The 18,445-nt window shown below is 44.6% G+C and overlaps 1 protein-coding gene across 2 annotated transcripts in view; it reads left to right on the top strand.

Annotated features, from left to right (window-relative positions):
* Vps13 (vacuolar protein sorting 13C) overlaps positions 1-18,445 on the top strand; it is a 120,436-nt gene that overhangs the window by 40,223 nt on the left and 61,768 nt on the right. For both annotated transcript variants that reach the window (XM_084607199.1, XM_084607198.1), the window contains exons 28-34: positions 859-962; positions 1,312-1,476; positions 3,509-3,813; positions 7,232-7,385; positions 9,842-10,028; positions 10,813-10,901; positions 13,699-13,844. In XM_084607199.1, coding sequence (XP_084463325.1) covers positions 859-962; positions 1,312-1,476; positions 3,509-3,813; positions 7,232-7,385; positions 9,842-10,028; positions 10,813-10,901; positions 13,699-13,844 — 1,150 coding nt within the window. The remainder of the gene's footprint in view (positions 1-858; positions 963-1,311; positions 1,477-3,508; positions 3,814-7,231; positions 7,386-9,841; positions 10,029-10,812; positions 10,902-13,698; positions 13,845-18,445) is intronic.

Genomic DNA, 18,445 nt, shown 5'->3' on the forward strand with positions numbered 1-18,445 from the left:
TTGCCTGATGCACGCTCCCGTCCGCACGCATCGACTAGCCCAAACGCTCTGTCCGACCCTGCGCTTCCACTGCCGGCTACTATACGCGTCTTGAAAGCGGGATTCACGCTTGAGCTGTCAGACCACAGTTAGGAGGTGTTGAATGGGGACTACGGTCATGTTTCTGCGCGTATTTTGCCAACTGCAAGCTAACGGTTACGCGCTTCAAGATTTTGAGATCGAAAACGACGATGCGAAAGCAGCAGACAAGCAACTGTCCTCGTAGCGCATATCGCTTCCTTCTCGCAACATCGTGAGCTTTATATCGTTGTCTACAAGGCGTTAGTGCGCCGCATCACGTTCAAAAAGGTATAAGGGGGAGTTCAGAAAAAACAGGAAGCTGCGCAGTTGTACAGAAATCGTCTGCTTCAGAGAAGTATCTGTACGTCGTTGCGTCGTCATTTCCTTCCCTGCGCCTTTCTGATGGAAGGTCGTTATAGTGTTGTTAGACTAGATTGGAAGGAAAGCCAAACCGACTGTCGCTGAAATTTTCGACTAATCGGGTGCAGATACCTCCTGTGATTTAAAGCCGGCTGGGCCGGGCAGGCGGCTCCGCCGCGGCTCGATGCCCTTCAGTGCCCAGCGGCGCCTCTAGCGGCCAGTGCTGACCCTATATGGAACTGAGGCGGAAGTTTCGTGACCAGAAAAAAGCATTGAAGGACTCTGGTAGCGCTGAGTGGGCAGGCTGATTTTTTTTATTGTGGAATACTTTTTTTTGTCCTTGGGCTGGTTCTTAACCCTACGACCTTGAAAACACCTTTCTTTAAAGTTCTCATTACCGATTATTTGTTTTTTTTTTTTTTTTTTTTTTTGTTCTAGGCATGGAATTTGGTGTGATATGGTACCCCAATAAGATGGTGACTAGGCTGAATCTCAAGACTGTTGGCATTGGGGATCCGACACCTGGAACGCTTCACAAGGACGTAGGTGTTGTTTCTTTACATGTCTTCGTACCACATCTTCGTAAATAGCGTTACACTGTTGTAATAAGGCCAAGCAAGCTGAAAGGTGCCTGCCACTCTTTCGTTTATTGGCTTTCTTTAGTTTGCGTACCTTCTCCTATTTTTTTTATATGTGGAAGTCATTCTGTAGTTAGTGGCACTGATTAGTCTGAAACTTGGTCACATAATGAGGCCGTGTGTACCCTTGACGCCTTATTTCCCGGCATAGTCAGTCTTGGAACAAGTTTGGGGCATGTTTGATTTTCATTGATCATTATCAGAAACACAGAAATGCAGGCATGTTTAGTGTAATTTAAAACATTTATTGCAGATTCTAGCTGTGGCTGGAGAAGAAGTTGTTGCATTTGAGATCACAACGTATGAAGAGTGTGGAGCCCTGGGCTATGTAGACATGGACCGAGTGGACATCAACATCAAAGGAACATTGGGACGAATCCATTTTGTGTTCCTCTACCGGTTTTACTTGGACATCTATGTGAGTGACCCTTTGCGCCATGTCGTCTTGCGGGTCTGTCCCAGAAAGAAGGGCTATTTGTCGTCACAGTATTGACTCCTGTGGTCTAACCAAGTATAATTTACTGTGCAGTACAGTAGAACCCTATTGATACGTTCCCGGTTCATACGATTTCCTCAAAATTGCTCAAAATCTCAAAATTGCGGCCAGTGAAACATCTCCCATAAAGTTGCACTATTTTTATCCCAGTTAATATGTTCCCGGATAACACATTTTCCCGGTTACTATGTTCGAAATTTTTACAAATTGTGGTCGTATGATACGTTTTGCGATTAACCGGACATGTGCAAAGGAGTGCTTGAGACATGGAAAATTGATCAGCGGCGCTCACCTGCCACAGTTGCTTTCCTGCAGTGTATAGATATAAAAAGTCGAAGCATCAAAGAAAGCCAACATTCGAGGCTCGTTCCACGGAAGCATGACTTCATAAGGAGAAATGCAGTGGCTTCTTGGCGGTGCCTTAGGGGCATAGGGTGAACCATTGGATAACTTCCTACTATTCGTTTTGTGTACGAGCGGGTTGGGTCTTGGGGATGCAGCACGAGCAAAGACGTGGCGACTGTAAGCCATTGCGATATCTTCTCCACGTCACATGTCAACCAAGGAAGCAGTCCTGACTTGTCATTGCCTTCTACAAACCAGATTTGTTAGTAAATCGTCTCGTGCGTAGGACAGCGCAAATACGGACTGAATACTGTGAGAGCTAAAAAAAGGAGCTGTGCATACTGGATGTCTATAAATGTTAATTTACACTTTTATGCAGTGAAAGCCTCAACTCTAAATGTTTTTGTACCTCAATCAGCAGTTAATTTTTCAATATCAGTAAGTTGGGTCATACGTTTTCTCGGATAATGCGTTTTTTTTCCCCGGCATGCTTAAAAAAGTAAAATATAAACTAGTCAGCAGGGTTTTACTTATTTTGGGTTGGTCAAACATCTTTTCAGCGTCTTTCAGTCAGAATCATAGTGATTTATTGGGACTGAGTGTATGTGTTGTGTTTCGACAGTTAATACAAGATCTTTTGAGTCTGTTCTTTTTAAATGTGTCCATAAGAAAAACTGCTTAGATTTCAGGTCTTATCTTCTGTGTCCTGATAAACTAGCAGTAGCCATTCAAACCTTGGCTAATGATGCTTTTTTTTGTGGGTTTTTTTTATCTTCGCTTTTGTCAGTTGTGCTACATATATAGCCTGAACAAGGTTTAAGCTTTGCAATACTGGTCACATGTGAAATGGGCTAAGCAGATTCTTATATTATCTGAAAAAGGAAGAGAAACAAAAATAAGTACCCTACTCCGTCAAATTCCTCCTTCTCATTTGTGTGTAACAATAATTGATACACATATACGCAATTTATTTTTTGAACTTGCTTTTTTGAGAAGCAGTTTTGAAGAGCCCATGGGATCAAAGCGATTTTCTCATAGCCAAATTTTTTTTGCTCTGGTAGCATTGGAGTGCAGGGATCGTATAATGCAACATTATGGTTTCGATGGCCTAGTGCGTGACAGTGGTGTGTTACTGGAGTGTACTGACAGCACTGACAGATTGGTTGCACCAATCAGTGTCTTGTCTTGTGGTGATAGAGAGAGAATTTGATTGCTCTCTTCTATTGGTGCCCTTTGCACGCTTTCTGTCATCCTCTGCTTTGTCATTCGGCACCTCCTGACACTCTGCTAGATGCGCTGAGTTGGACCAGTTATCTCTTGACAAAAGGAAGTATTTTTTCCTTTTCTGTAAGCATCATTCAGGGCTGAACAGTGTTCAAGCAGCTTAACTATCTGCACAGAGTGCATGATGTTTGATAAGGAATACAGTTCTTGCTTGCGGTGCATATACCTGCTGTACATGTATCCGGCGGCACCGGGGATCGAACCTAGTACCTCCCGAACATTTGATCAGTTCTTTTCCTTTTTCATTACTTTGTTCGATTTTGTTATGCCAAAGGCTTCACTTTGACAGTGCCTTGCCTCAGCATTGTCCTTTCGTTCTGCGCAGAACTTTGTGAACAGGTTCCAGGCGGCCAAAGCGAAGATAATGGAGGCCACCGCCAACATGGCAGAGGCCGCGCGGGCCACCGTGGAGACTGCATACAAGCAGGCTTACAAGATGGCCATGGACATCTGCATCGAGGCACCCATCTTCTATGTGCCGCAGAACTGCAAGTCACGCAACATCCTTGTCATGGACTTTGGTGTGCTAAACGTGCGTAACGTGTTCAAGCTTGATGAGAGAAGCACGCCTGAGCTGCCTTGCCTTGTGGAGGAGATGGTGGTCGAGTTTGACAACCTTAAGCTGTCACGGTGAGTGTCAAGCCACTAGGGAATTGGAAACACCGTGAGTGTCACACTAGGGAATTTGGAACACTGTGAGTGTCATGCTAGGTAATTTGAAACACTGAGTGTCATGCTAGGGAATTTGAAACACTGAGTGTCACGCTGGGGAATTGGGAAGGGTTGGGTTGGTGGACGACATGGCATGCTTTTAGCCTGCAATGCGGGAATTCTTCACAATTTGCACTCAGACTTGTTCTGTGCCCTGCTAGCTTCAACACAGCATCAGTACAACACCGTTGCATATCGAAGAATGCTCAATTGGTGTCATTAACTTGCTGTACTGTACTTAATTTGTCTAAATTCTCGAAGAACTTACTATTGTCACTCAAAACATTGGCAAACAGCCTATATGAAAACACACATAGACCCCCATAAAAGTAGACAGCTGTATTTCTATTCAAGTCTGTTTCTTATTTGTGCAGATTGATAGAGGTGTCAACAGACTTTAAAGCTACTGTTAATAATCTTTGACACGGTTTTTTGTCAACCTTTGACTTGGGTGGAAAACCCATTCATGTTTTAGGCCTCTTGTAGTTGATAAATCATTGTTTTGTTCATTTTGCAGTAGATGAGAATGCAATGGCATTACAGGATAAATTGGGCTAAAATACAAAATACAGTGGTCCCAGTGTGTCAAATGAGTAAGGTCATCTGCAGTGAGCACATTTCTCAGCACACATTCTTAGCTGCTACACGCCTCTGGATGGTCATTTGTCATTGGTGGCTTGCGGTCTGTCCAGATTATGTGTAGTGCCAGTTACACGTAGTGGGGCAGGGAAACTTTGGAGCAACTTCAGCTCAACAGTTCTGAAGTCCATCTTGTATAGTGTACTTGGTTTGAATCAAACACATGGCTTTGTTGAAAAGCATAGGTTGCTTGGCAGCATGGCATGTAAGACTTTGTGTATTTGAGGTGCCTCAGATTGTAAGGAAAAGAATAAAGCGTTAGATTTTTTATTTATTTTTCCTGTGAATGCATATTAATCTGGTCAGACAAAGCGTGGAGAGGTGTGCTGCTGATCAGTCGAAATTTTAATAAAGCCCAGGCGGCTCATTGTAGTTGTCCCGAGGTTTATGCATATAATGTATAACCTTGTTTTACGCTAAAGTTAAGTTACACTCAAGTTCATATGTAAGCATATTTCTTGTTTGAACATTAAGGGTGCACGAAATATTGTAATTTGGCTCATACTTGATTCCAATTATTAGTATTCGAAAATATTCAAGATTGAAAAATTTCAATATTCGGTGGCGATTGAATAACCAAGCCGACTTTCATAAATCCTACCATGACCAAGCACACACTATGGGGGCAGATTAGACTAAGGTAGAATTTAAAGGGCCATGAAACCAATACAAAAGCATAGAGCCAAAGGCGTTTTCTTTGCTTTCTTCAGTGCCATTTATTGCGTGGATAGGCAGTTCTGTAAAAAATCTGCCTTTTTGTTTGGTGCTTCGTAACCTGCACACGTCGTGTGCAGGTTATGTGTGTGAGGGTCCCTGTTGCTATAGGATAAAAAAATAATTGCCAGTTTGCATAGTTTTGGTTTCAGTGCATGAAATAAATTAAAATAAAAACTTTTGCGCCAGCCCATGGTGACTATCAGGTGCACGTTTTCCAGCTGTGCGAATGAGCTGCACACTGCTTTTTAACACTGAATGGCACATCAATGGTAATTTTTTTCTTTTGTAATTACATGTTCCCCTCACTTGCATCCGCATTGTTCTTTCGTCATTACGAAACTGCCCGCTTGTCATGGGCTTTTCGCTGTCCGTGCAATCGAGTCGCCTCGCAAGGCATTTCGCATATTTCACATGATCACATATTCGTTTTTGTTTTTAGTGGGTTAGGGAAAGCTGCATTTAGAATGTGTGAGGAATTGTGAGTTTCCTTTTTAAGATGATGTATATTCGACTTGCAGACGCTTGGGACATAATCTTGGTTTTCAATGCACATTGCCTTATAACTTGGGCTTTGTATTTGGAGGCGAATTGCAGTGTCAGCGTTGGAGCACTTCTATTGTTTTCTGCTCTTGTGAAGCGATCACTGGGCTAGGTGAGGCGTGGTTCGTGTATGCAACAGTTTGACTTTCAGCCACGCGGCCTGCCCGCCGCCCGCTTCTTCTTCTTCGCACATTTGATGCAAAGAGTGGGCGGTGCTCCTTTCTTCTTCTACTGCTGCTTCGCTTCTTCTACACACCTGCTCCTTTTTCACACACCTGGAAAGCTTCATTTGTATCAGTACAACTGACGGGAAGTTGGCGTGATGTCTCCTTTCACCGGTGCCCTCCAGTTTTGGTGGCTTGTCTCTGCCGTGCCGGCTCTGCCCTCTGCTCATTGTAGTAGACATGATTAGTACTTACTGCAGATATGGATGTAAATTTTTGTTGCAAATTAGCCCTCACTTTTGAGGACAGTAAGTCAGAGAGCAGCAGTAGTACCTAATAAATTTTTTAAAGACCCCAGCTCAACGAGTGATGACTAGGCTGTGCATGAAAACTGGGTTTATGGGCTTCTATTTCTCAAACCGGAAGCCGTTTCATTACTGTTCTGATCGGGAAGACCGAAAACTGTGAACCATGACTGCGTTACTAAAAACAATGCTGAAGGATTCATACGTGTGTGTTCGTGCTCGGCTGGGAAAACATGAATGAAAGAATTGAGTAAATATTGATGTCAACACCATCTTGAAATGGCTGTCAGGAAGCAGCGGGAGCAACATAGACCCGTTACAGGTTTTAAAACTGACAATACACGTCCACGAAGCATGGGCAAGCGCAAGGAATGTTGGGTACTTTCTCCATCGGTTCACAAGCTCCACCTACTTGTTCCGACTGGAGCACGAGCGTTTCAAATGTATAGTCAGGACGCATGAACTGGGCTGGATTCAGGCGCTCTGTCAGGGAGCGTGCGGACCGCTCCGGTTCTGCAATTGGAATTTACCATTAGTTAAGAGATTGACAGTATTTGGTACTTGTAGTGAATTCTCAGATTTATGTCTTAAAATTTTTTTTTTGTGTCTCAGGACATCTACTTAAAAAAATCGTCTAGGCAGGCTTGACTTGCTTGCTTTTTCAAGAATTGTCTATTTTAGTGTGCTATATCAAATTTTTCTGGGATAGTTTCCTGCCGTTTCTGCAAGTAATGCAGTAACCCGCTGCTCCCTGTTTTTTACATGCTAGAAAAATGTTTTTACATGCTAGAAATGAAATAATAATAATAATAATAATAATAATAATAATAATAATAATAATAATAATAAAATAATAAAACACCTGAATCAGTCATTCGCCTTGTTAGGTTGTGGCGGAGGCATTAAAGGTACTTAAAGCAGCTGTAAGTTACGAATGCACTCTCAGTTCTCTCTTTTTCTTTCTGCTTGCAGCTTCAGCATGAAGCTTCCACATTCTAAGGATGACTGCGAATATCCCCTGCTTCTTCCGGTGTCGTTCAAGTTGCAAGTTGTAAGAAACATGAACTTTGAAACGCACCCCGAGGTTCCAGAGATGAAGAACGAAGGTGTTCTTCCAAAGATTGAGGTTTGGCATCCTCCGCTGTTGCTCTTATCTCGTTTGTATGCTTGCACAAATGAACATGAACACTGCCATTTGTGTGTTGTGCTACTCTCTGAAAAAGTTGTTTGCATTTAATTAATGCAGTTTGTTGCTCGCCTGAAGCCGGTTTGCGTCCCTATTGGGGTTTTATTACCCACACAAAAGTTCCGTCATGTATGGGTGTGCAATATGCTTGACAAATTCGTACAAGCAGCGCCTGCTAGTTTTACAGTTCATATTATATTACTAATGAAAAGGACAGCACGTATGCAATGCTAGGAGCACAGTTTGTCTATTTTTCAAGCTGTGTTGTATGTGAGCAACTAATGGCGTAGCCAGGAGACGGGTTTATGGGGCTTCAGCCCCTCACTAAATTTTGTACTGTCATACACCACAGATCAACCAAAACAACCACCAGCGCCGGAAATCAATCTGGACTTTGCCTAAAATATCTGTTTCACGCTCAAAAAGACATTTCGGTGCAAATGAAAACAAAAAGTGCATAAAGTTTTCTGCAGTTGTATATCGGATCATACAAACGAGAAAAGCCATACTAGCTGACAAAGCACGCAGCGAGGTCTGATGTGCGGAGGAAGAAAAAAAATTAGGAGGGAGCGTAAGGCTGCTTGTGCAGCATGCGCAGGCCAACCTCCTCCAACGTCGCTGCCTTCTCTCTCTCGGGGCCTTTGGTCGCACTGAATCTCGGTGTTTTTAGTGAATATGCGTGCTTCAGTGGGAAGCCTGTCTAAGCGGTCTTCTGGAAGTCTGCATCTCTTCGTAGCACCTCAATTCCTTAGTGTGAAAGTGCTGCATTATAATCATTGTGATATAGGCACACTGGAAAAAACTGCAGGTGATCTTTACTTCTACGGGTCAGTGAGGAAAACTACACATTCGATTTAATGTTACTGTATTTACTCTAATGTAATGCGACCGCGATAGTAACGTGAAGGGTGACTTTCTATACTGTCCAGTGGAAAAAAATAAAACCACAAATGTAACGCGAGATAAGCACTTGAAAAAGTACCTTTAATAGACATTATGGCCACTGCAGTCTAATCAAAAATGCTCATTTGTTGTCGTCAGAGGCCGAGTTCTCGGAAGCCTGTCTTCCTTTTCATTCTCGTCTTCCCAGATGATTCGGAAGCCTTTCTGGCCAGGCCCACATTTAAAAATCACCTCCCACTACATCCGCCACCCACGTAAGGTAGATTAGTAACGTCTTGCCGTCGAGCTGCTACAGAATTTCCGATTCCTTCTGCCATCATAATAGCCTTTTTGAGGCGAGTGCCGTATTGTGCACTATGCATTGCCATCGTGCGAAATGCAATAACAACAGAAGTAACCACACTAATCCACTGCGAAAGATGTGAGAAGCGCATAATCAAGGGGACAATGTGATTCAGAGCCCACGAGTACCACGAGAAAACGTGCAGCGTTTTGACTTTGGATGGATTGGGATTTGGCTGATTTGGCTTCCTTGATACCCATGTTGCCAACATAACATCGTAAATCCGCGGAAACCGAAACCGAGTGGTGGCTGATTCAATATGGCTGCACCCCGGCGCTGCTTTAGCCAACTGAATCACAGTATTCGATTATAACGCGAAACATAACATGAAAACACCTCCCCTAACATTCGAGTAAATACAGTAATTGCATGCCTAGGAAATTGGCTGTAATGCATTCTCAGTTCTGGATGTACTAAATTGAAGGAACGATTTTGGCCTGAAACAGCACACGCCCTTAATACCCGATGGAACTATAGGCCCAGATGGTATTATTCTTCCGTGCAGTCCTTGCAATAAAAAAATAGAACGGATGAATGGATGGTATTATTCTTATGTGCAGTCCTTGCAATAAAAAAATAAAACTGATGAACCGACCACATTGCAAGAAAAAGGTGAAGAACCCGGGGAATCTGCTTCAGAAACAATGGAAGTAGTCTCCCGGTCACAAGCTTCTGAGTTTCAAAGGCATTGCTTTCTGCGCGGGTTCAGCTGCACATTTTTCTGCAAGAAGAGATATGTGTAGCTAGGCAAGTCTAGAATGGTTCATTGCAGATAGTACAGCACAAAAACAGTCAAAAGATGAACAAAGAAGACATCACAGGCGAGCACTGCAAACCTGCAAGCACGTATGTTGAATTCAGGAGCTGCTGACGAAGTGTGACTTCATTGTTTCATGGTACCATCATGTGTGTGCTCTAGACATGCTGTCTGTGGTCTGTGCCTTTTTGAGACTAAAAGTATAGGCCACTTTTTCTTTATCTCTGCCTGAAGTAGTTTTCATCTAAATCTATATCTGTTTGTCAGAATCGTCAGTGTCATATTGTAGTATGTATGTCATGGCTAAAATTATTTCGCTTCTCTTGAACCTTTGCAGATTTTTTGGTTATTTCTAATATGCTTTTAACCATATGGTTGTTCGGTTTTTCTCAGTTTATTCTCAGTGAAGATGACTACTGTGCCATCATGCGCACTCTGGACGAAAACTTGAACGAAATACCTCCGGAAGACGAGCCTCTGGATTGGACCAAGATACCCGTGCCTGTTGTGACTAATGCCCCATATGTGATGGCCGAAGAGAGGTACTCACATGAACACACTGACCCCGTTCTGTCAACAGGTGAGGAAGAAGAACGGATTAGATACTTTAACAACTGCACCTGGTATTCTTGTTTCACGTATTGTTACTGGCAAGTTTCTGTGGAGGCACAGTAGTAGCTTTTTTCTGCTCTGCAAGAGAGCCCTGTTAGTTTTTCTTTTGTAAATCCTTTTTCATTCATTTGTTCACCTAACCATGCTATGTGTGCATTACTGACTGACTGACTGACTGACTGACTGACTGACTGACTGACTGACTGACTGACTGATTGATTGATTGATTGATTGATTGATTGATTGATTGATTTTTTATCTGCTGATTGATCAAAGCTTGAAAAGAATGTGTTTGACCTCACAGCTCGCAGCCTAAACATAATAAACAGTCAATCCAGTCAGTCAATCAATCGATCGTATCTAGGTCAAGTAGGTAATCTTTCCAAGCTATTAGCTTTCCTCGTGTGTTAACCTGTGTGGATAGTCTTTAGAAGAATGGAACCATAGTGCCCTTTTTCTTTTTATCCTCACCATTAAGAAAACAGTTCTGCTCTTGTTTTTTTTTTGTGTACTGTGTGGTTAGCGTTGTTTATAGTTTGACGCTATAGTTTTCATCTAATAGGTGCTTTGTTGCTGTTTCTGCTGTTGCTTTATTCAGATTACATTGATGTCAGTAAGTATGAAGAAACTTTGAACAGCTTTTGAAGCTATTGCACCATTGTGGTGACTTCAGGATTGATTGCAGAGGCTTAGCCATTGTGCTTATCTGTATACTTGTTTTTTGTTTTCTCTCTCTCTCTCTCTCCTGACAGACAAAGAGATCAAGAGGGCTGTCAGGATTGACTTGTCATTCCAGATTGAAAGTGTTGTTTTGGATCTCTACCTGAAGAGGACAAATGAGGTTAGTTTTCAGGCTTTTGGTGGGGATAGCTGGTTTTAGCTTAGTGTCTCAATAGCTACTCTATATTTTAATGCAAATTGATGTGTTTGTTAGTCATACTTATTACTTCACTGTGATGTAATATGTTCATTGCAACAGTTTTAGGGACAGTCTACTGACCTTTTCAATTACTTTTCTCTCAGAAACACTGCATAAAAAATTAGTTTAATTTGTGCATACTTTTTGCATACGGTAGTCTCGTTTCCTTAATGGTAGAGAGCATCTACAAACCCTGACATCATGGACAAGATATTTAGCTAGTATGGTAACTCTATGCAACTCTATGGACACAGACACTCACTAAAATGCACAGACTTTGTTGAAACCATTATTTAGAATACTAAAGCAGTTTGAAATAGAATAAAATGATTATTTAAGCTTAATGAAACCTGGTGATCTTTTGCAACAAATACCAACAACCGCTTTTGCCTGTAGCACCGCCATCATGAGCAGTGCCGTAGAAATATGGCGATGTCTTCGGTTGTGTAATTTTTTTGTTTAAAGCATTTTAAAAGCGGACAAAGCAAGATTAAAGATTAAATGTACCTGTAATTTCTTAAAAGAGAGAAAAGTAGAATAGGGGGGCCTGAAGTTTATATAAACATAAATAACTCTCCGACGCTGTGGCGTAGTCATAAAATATGGTATATTAACTTCAGGTGCACCAGGTAGCTACTAGGGTTAGTTGCAGCGAAAGGACACAGTATGGTGTCACCATCTTCTCAGGCCTGACTTTTCGTGACCGATTTGAAAAACTCGCCGGGAATCTCTTGTTATAAGGGCTGCTGCAGTTGCGCATTTTGTCGCACGAAGCGTACAGAAGAAAATTGGAGATTTCTTTCATTATCTCTTCAAATTATTCTGAGTGAAGGTCACCTTTTCCTGAATGTGCTTAACTTGCTGTATCGAGTGTGATATAGTGCGTAACCTTTACAGTGAAGGGACCTTTGTAGTGAAGAATTTTGGAGGTCCCGAGCACATGGTTATAGAGGTGTTTGACTGTAATATCCGCTTGTCATGAACTGTAAAATACTTTCAGTGTTCTAATTTTTTTTTTTCCCAGGTGCACCACTGTGAAAAAAAAAAATGCACACTTTAACGAAATTAAAAACAAATGTTGGTTTTTCGTTCTGTTTATGCTACGGCACCCCCTTAGCTTATCTTGCTTACTTTGTGCCCTTAGCCCTTATATGAATCTATTGTTGTGCAGGTTGGCTTTGAGTATAGCAGTATACAAGTTTATCATCCATTAACTTAGCCCCGCCGAGGTGGCGCAGCGGTTACAGCGCTCAACTACTGTGCCCAGGGATGCGGGATCGAATCCCGGCCTTGGCGGCCGCTTTTCGATAAAGGCGGAAAGCAAGGCACCGCTGTTCTGTGCGATGTCAGTGCACGTTAAAGAATTCCAGGTGGTTGAAATTTCTAGAGCCCTCCACTTCGGCGTCCCTCATAGCCAGAGTTGCTTTGGGATGTTAAACCCCACAAACCAAACCATCCATTAACTTACATTCTGCAGTCAGCAGCTTTGAGTGAAGCTAACACATATTGTGTGTTGTACTGCTATGTTATCCCGATTCTTTTTTTCTTAATTCTTATAGCTGCCCACGTCTTGTCATAGATGTTTTGTTTGTAATTTACATAACAACTGGCTTCCACTGGTGAGGTCTTCAAATGATGGCTTGAATCCTTCCAGCTGGCAAATTTTTTTTTTTTTTTGATGACATGTACCGACGGTGAGATTTAGATTCTGTTGGACGACTGTTGCATCATGTTCTATGCTGTCCTGCTCTGGTGGGCATCCTTGTTTGGGAAGTTTCATTTTTTTGCTACAGAAGCAGAATATGAAATTTGCACAGTGTCTGCAAAGATTGCAGAAGCAGTGCAAATTACAGAAGGTTGCAGAAGAACATTGTAGAGTGACTGGAATCTTTATTGAGATACGTCTCAAAGCATCTTCTGCTACAGAAGGTTGCAGAAGAACATTGTAGAATGGCTGGAATCTTTATTGGGATACATCTCAAAGTATCTTCTGCGACAAGGAAATGATAAAGCCGCATCTCGCGACAACAACCATGAGCAAACAAAGAATGCATAATCGATCCATGCACTACAATCACAGTGATAAGGCCGCATGACGGAAATAAACAATAAATAGCTATTTGAATGGTTCGCGGCAGTGTGCATGCTTGTTAACCATGATCTGCTGAAGTAATAATGATCTGTTTGGAGGAAACGAAGCCCTTTGCTGCCCAGCAGACCGTTGTGCCGGACAAGGTTCACGAGAGCTGGGACATAGTGACAGAGTTCAATACCACCGCAGTCCTAAGTTTGAAAGTGCTACAAAAGATTATTTCATTCTTCGCTTGCAAATGAGTATGGTGAGAAAAAAAATATGGTTAAGATATGATTTGAGCACCCCATGCTTTTTGGAGCTAATGGAATCTAGCTTGCATGCACTTATGCTTCAATTCAGGAAATTTTCACTTTAACAAACTTCTTTCCTAAGGTTCCTTGCAGTTCGTTCAAGTGAAGTTTCAATGTAATAACTATTTGAATCGAAGAGGCTATGCTTCCTTATTAGGGGGCCACATTACGCACTATTGTATTGGCTTCAGCTAATTTTGAACCAATAGCTTGGAAAACTTTGAGACATGGCTCGAGTTAATGGTTGAAGAAATATTTATGTGAAAACTGTCTTTTATTATCTCGTTTAAGGGCCTTGTTTTGTGCAAGCATTCTTCTTAAATATGTGCTGCAGGTGAAGGAAGGCCTGGCCAGGCTCGAGATCGAGCTGCTTTCGGTGAAGGGCCACATGTTCCATGATGGCTCCTACTGGATGGACACGGTGCTGGGAAACCTCATTGTTGACGACACTCGTGTGACCCGAAAGGGTGGCCTTACCAGGTGGGTGGCATTCGGAGCACATTGGCATAAGGACTCTGTTCCTCTGCATCTATTGGAAGCTCCTTTGGTGGACGTTACGTGCCACCCAAATTGAAAAACTACCTGGTGTATGAGTAAAAAAAAAAAAAAAAAAAGTATATCAATTATTCACCTGAAGGTGCATGATTTGGATTCTATGCTGCTAGCTGGCACTGTTTTTAAATCTTTTCTGAGGCTAGTGTCTAAACGAGGCTAAGAGAAATGTAAGAAACTTGTCTTGACTGGCCCGTGAACACAATTAGTTGCCCTTGACCATTCTAGTGCTTCCTATCGGGGCTACAATTTCATCAAGCGTCTAATTTTTGCAGCTAATATGGAGTGTTCATAGGTTAAGGACTTGTTTGCATGGTGCCATTATTATTTGACCCTTCTTAGCAACTGTTACAAAATTGAAAATATATTTAGGGAAGGTGAAAGCTGTGCCACCTTGCCCAATATCTTCTACTTGCATTTTGGCACTGCCTTCTTTCTTGAGGTGTAGTTAATATGGTAGGTGGCAACTGATATGGCCGAGCATTGACTGGACGTAAGGTTGCTTGACGTTATGTTTGGCAGGCCCTTGCATTCACGTTACCCCTAGGGACACGCAGGCACGTTCATGCTGCTTAGTGAAAGCCGGTATTTTTTAAGTGTCCCCCATAATTTTTATGTCGTTTTGTTGATTAGAACCCTAGCACAGGAACCTTGCACTAATTTCAGTGCTCATGGTTATGACTATTCTGAGTGTCTTCGTTTGTAAAAGTTGAGTGCACCGAGCATAGTGTAGTTGTTTTTTTTTTTTTTCATCAAGATGAAAAAACAAAGTGTTGACAAATGCCATAGTGTATCTGTTTGCTAGGGGTAGTTTCGCTCTGGATGCATTTGCAGTGGGTGGTTCAAAACCACCTGGTTTTGTTCCAAGCAGTTTAGTTTATTGCCAGCGTCACTGCCGAACTGCTGTTGAAGGCTGTACAGCCGTACTGCTTGTGCTAATTTTCTGAATTTTCTGCTCCGCTACCCATGAGTTTGAAACTACTAGTGTGCACGGTGTTCTAGGGAAAGCTTAAGGCACCTGGGAAAGTCGCATGTTTGTGGTTTCATGATAAAGTGTTAGTATCGGGGTAGTGACATGGAGATTTTCAGCATGAAGCCGACGTGAGAGCAACGTAGATCAGAGACATGTGCTCAAGTCTAAGCACAGCAAGAATCGTGTAATGGCAAAATAAAATTGTGGTGGTTTAAGATGCTCAGCTACTGAACTTGCATTGCTAGGTTCGATCCTGACCGCGGCCCTCTGTGTTTCGATGGAGAAACGCAAAGGCATCTGTGTGCTGTGGGATGTCAGTGCATGTTTAAGATCCCCAGGCAGTTGGAATTATTCCGGAACCCTCCACCTTTCAGGGGCTGGGCAAGATGCTTAAGGAAAGTATCTTCAATACCGATATGGAGAGCGGAAAAATTGTATTTTCAATACCAATACAAGATACAGAGCCGATATCGATTTTCGATGCACATACTCGAGTCGGTATCATCGATACTTCGATACATCACTGAAATATTGAATATAACGAAGGCGGTATTATGATTAGCGAAGTTTAACCACTGAAATGTTAATATAATAAGGGTGGCAATATGATCAGAAAAGTTGGGAATTTTACCATGTTTTCTGGAACCTTTAGTGCATCCCTGTAGGACAGTTTTAATTCGACAGCGTGAAACGGATTTAATAAAACTTCGCTGTCTGGGCAGCTGTCCTTTTTAGAATTTCACATGGTTACAGTTGTGGTTTCTACGTGGACATAGGCCACCAACCACCGCGGGTTCGAGCGTCGCGCGAGCCGAAGCCCCGATCAGCCGTCACCATGCGCACACTGAAACACTGCAGCGCGCACTCAACCTCCACAGGGAGGAGAGCACTTCGCTGCAAGGACACAAACCTCCAAGTTCACAAAGGAGACGTTTATTGAAACGCCATCCCCCAGCGGCACACACACACACACACACACACACACACACACACACACACACACACACACACACACACACACGCGCGCGCGCACGCACATACACATATATACAAACGCACATACTCAGTCACCGTGTCAAGGGAGCGCGCGAGGAGCTAGGCTCCCCTGCGCGCACGAAGTGACACGGAGTGCGCGCCGCAAGCACGCAAGGGCGTGCTGTGATCTCTCTCTCGCAGTGACCAGAGGGTTCCTTTGAGAGAGGGTGGGCAACCACCGCAAGGTACGCCTGTCGCGGATCGTTGGATCACGATCGACAGGCTCGAGCTTCGCTCTCAGGTAAGACCCGGAGCAGACGAACTCGAGTACACACTGGTCTGCGCGGACAAAGGCCGGCAGACAAGAACAGTTGCGTACGCACCTTGCGATGTCTCGGAGGGGTCTCTCTCTGGGCTCCGCTCGGACAGTCGCGCGAGCGCGGCTGCCGAAGCGGTGCCGTGTTCCCGCCAAAAGGCGCCAATGAGAACAGCCACTGGGACGCCAGGGCGGAGCTGTGGCCCGAACGACAGTGACAAGTCGCTCGAGCCCCTCTCCGCCGCCTCAGGCGGGAGAAAGGGAACGGGGAGAACAACTGGGAAGCGGGCGGCGGCCGCGCAAAGGGCAGCCGCAGCAAGCCCGAATCCCACATCCTCCTCTCCTTAATTGCCCTCCTACCCATCAGTGAAAGCACGCGGCAGGTCCCCAGCATGAGGAAAAGAATGCTATCCTCACGCAACAAGTCAACTACACTTCAGTTCCAGCAAGAAAGATCTCGAAAAGACAGACACTCAAGAAAGACAAACATTAGCAAGGCGCACAAAAAAAATGAACAAGATGACATGAAGAATAATGTACAAAGTTCCGGAGGCTAAGTAACAACGACTATGTACAGAGCAGAATCATGTACAGAACACAACTATGTACAGAACAACTATGTACAGAAGTTCCAAAGTTCGTCGGTGCAGCTAGGGAATCTGCGGTGACTCACCGCTCGTTGACTTCTGGGTGGCCAAAGTTCATCCTTGGCTGCAAACGATCTCCGTCAGTGGTGGTGCAGCTTAGGTGCAGGAGCAGCGAACACGCCGAAGGGGCCCCAGGCGTTGAAAGTCCGTGACTCCGTGGCGATCCAAGGCGCACATGGGAAGACCGCGCGGGGCTTCCTTTCCACCGCGCTCCGCACACGCCGGCAAACACACATGCCGCGATGTCGTCGCCTCCACGCCCAGGCACGCACACGCACAGCCACTCACACACCAAAGGGTGATGCCGACCTTCCGCGGCGAACCTGTCCCGAGCACCTTCTCAACCACGGCGGCCTTGGGTGAAAGGGGCATCGTCCATGCTCCCTGTCCCCAAACGGCCCCAACTTCCTTTTCGCACGCACCAGAAAAGCCGCGCGTCGGGGCTGCCTAATGAGCAACCCTCGCAATTTCAAGAAGAGGAGAGAAGACGCGCTGTACAAAAGAAGGCACTCACTGTACAATATTTACAAGTTCGGAAGCAAGAATGGAAACAGAAGAAAGCGAAAAATGGGAACAGAGGCACACACAAAAAAAATAAAGCACACAGGCTGGAACTGAGCAAGCCAGAAAAGGGGGAGACCAACCTTGCTTCCGGGTAGGGTTGAACGAGCAAGCTTGCTCGGTGAAGCGGTATGCCTTCGGTTGCGGAAAAGGCCCGCCGTCCGGCAACAATCACACAGGTGAACGTCGCCTCACCTTGTACCGGTGCGGGGCACGGCTGCGTTCCACCGCATCGGGTGTGCCTTGGCGCTTGCCTGTGGTGACAATGGGCACCAGCGCAAGCTCGTCAGACCGTTACGCATAGGCCTTCAGGTCTGCAATGTAGGCACGGCTGGCTTTCCCCATAGGGGGATTCTCCAGCAATGAGCCCCTGCTTGTTACTGGGGAAATGCCCCATGAAATCGCAGGTGGCCATCTGCCACGGACGCACACTGTCAGTTGGTTTCGTCATGCCCGGTGGCTTGCCACCCCTCGACTTCTCCATTTGACAGACATGGCAGGAACGGCAACAGCGGAAAATGTCGCGCTTCATGCCGGGCTGCAGTCACCGATTGACTCAGTTTCTTGAAACCTTGGAGCCACTCAGATGACCAGCCAATGGTTTGTCGTGAGAGAAACGCAACAGAGCGCCGCTCAGACATTGGGGAATAGCCACTTCAAATGGTTCATGGACTCATCATCCGTGGCTATGTATTTCAGCGCGAGCCCGTCATGGCCCAGCAAATATGAATCCCCGGGGCACGCCGCGACACACGCTGGCTCGTGCCCCCTGCGCCCGCTCAATACAAGTAGTGTACCGGCGCTGCGCCCGCTGCAATACAAGCAGCGTAACGGCGCTTCTTCTCCCAGAGACCGTCGCTGACATCGCGACTAAACGGGTCATTTTGCTGGACCGTCGTAGCTCTTCACGGCCGAAAACGATCCCAGTCATCTCAAAGGAGAGCCTGGTTTCGTCCCCCCGCAGGTTCGCAGCAAAACTTCCGCTAGCATCGGCGTCTCAGATGTGCTCACAAAGAGCTTTCACCCTCGCCTGCTTTGCGAAGCGCTGCTTACCCGG

This window comes from Amblyomma maculatum, chromosome 6 (assembly GCF_055883805.1).
Source record: "Amblyomma maculatum isolate TAMU_Amacu chromosome 6, ASM5588380v1, whole genome shotgun sequence".
In the NCBI taxonomy this organism is placed as follows: Eukaryota; Metazoa; Arthropoda; class Arachnida; order Ixodida; family Ixodidae; genus Amblyomma; species Amblyomma maculatum.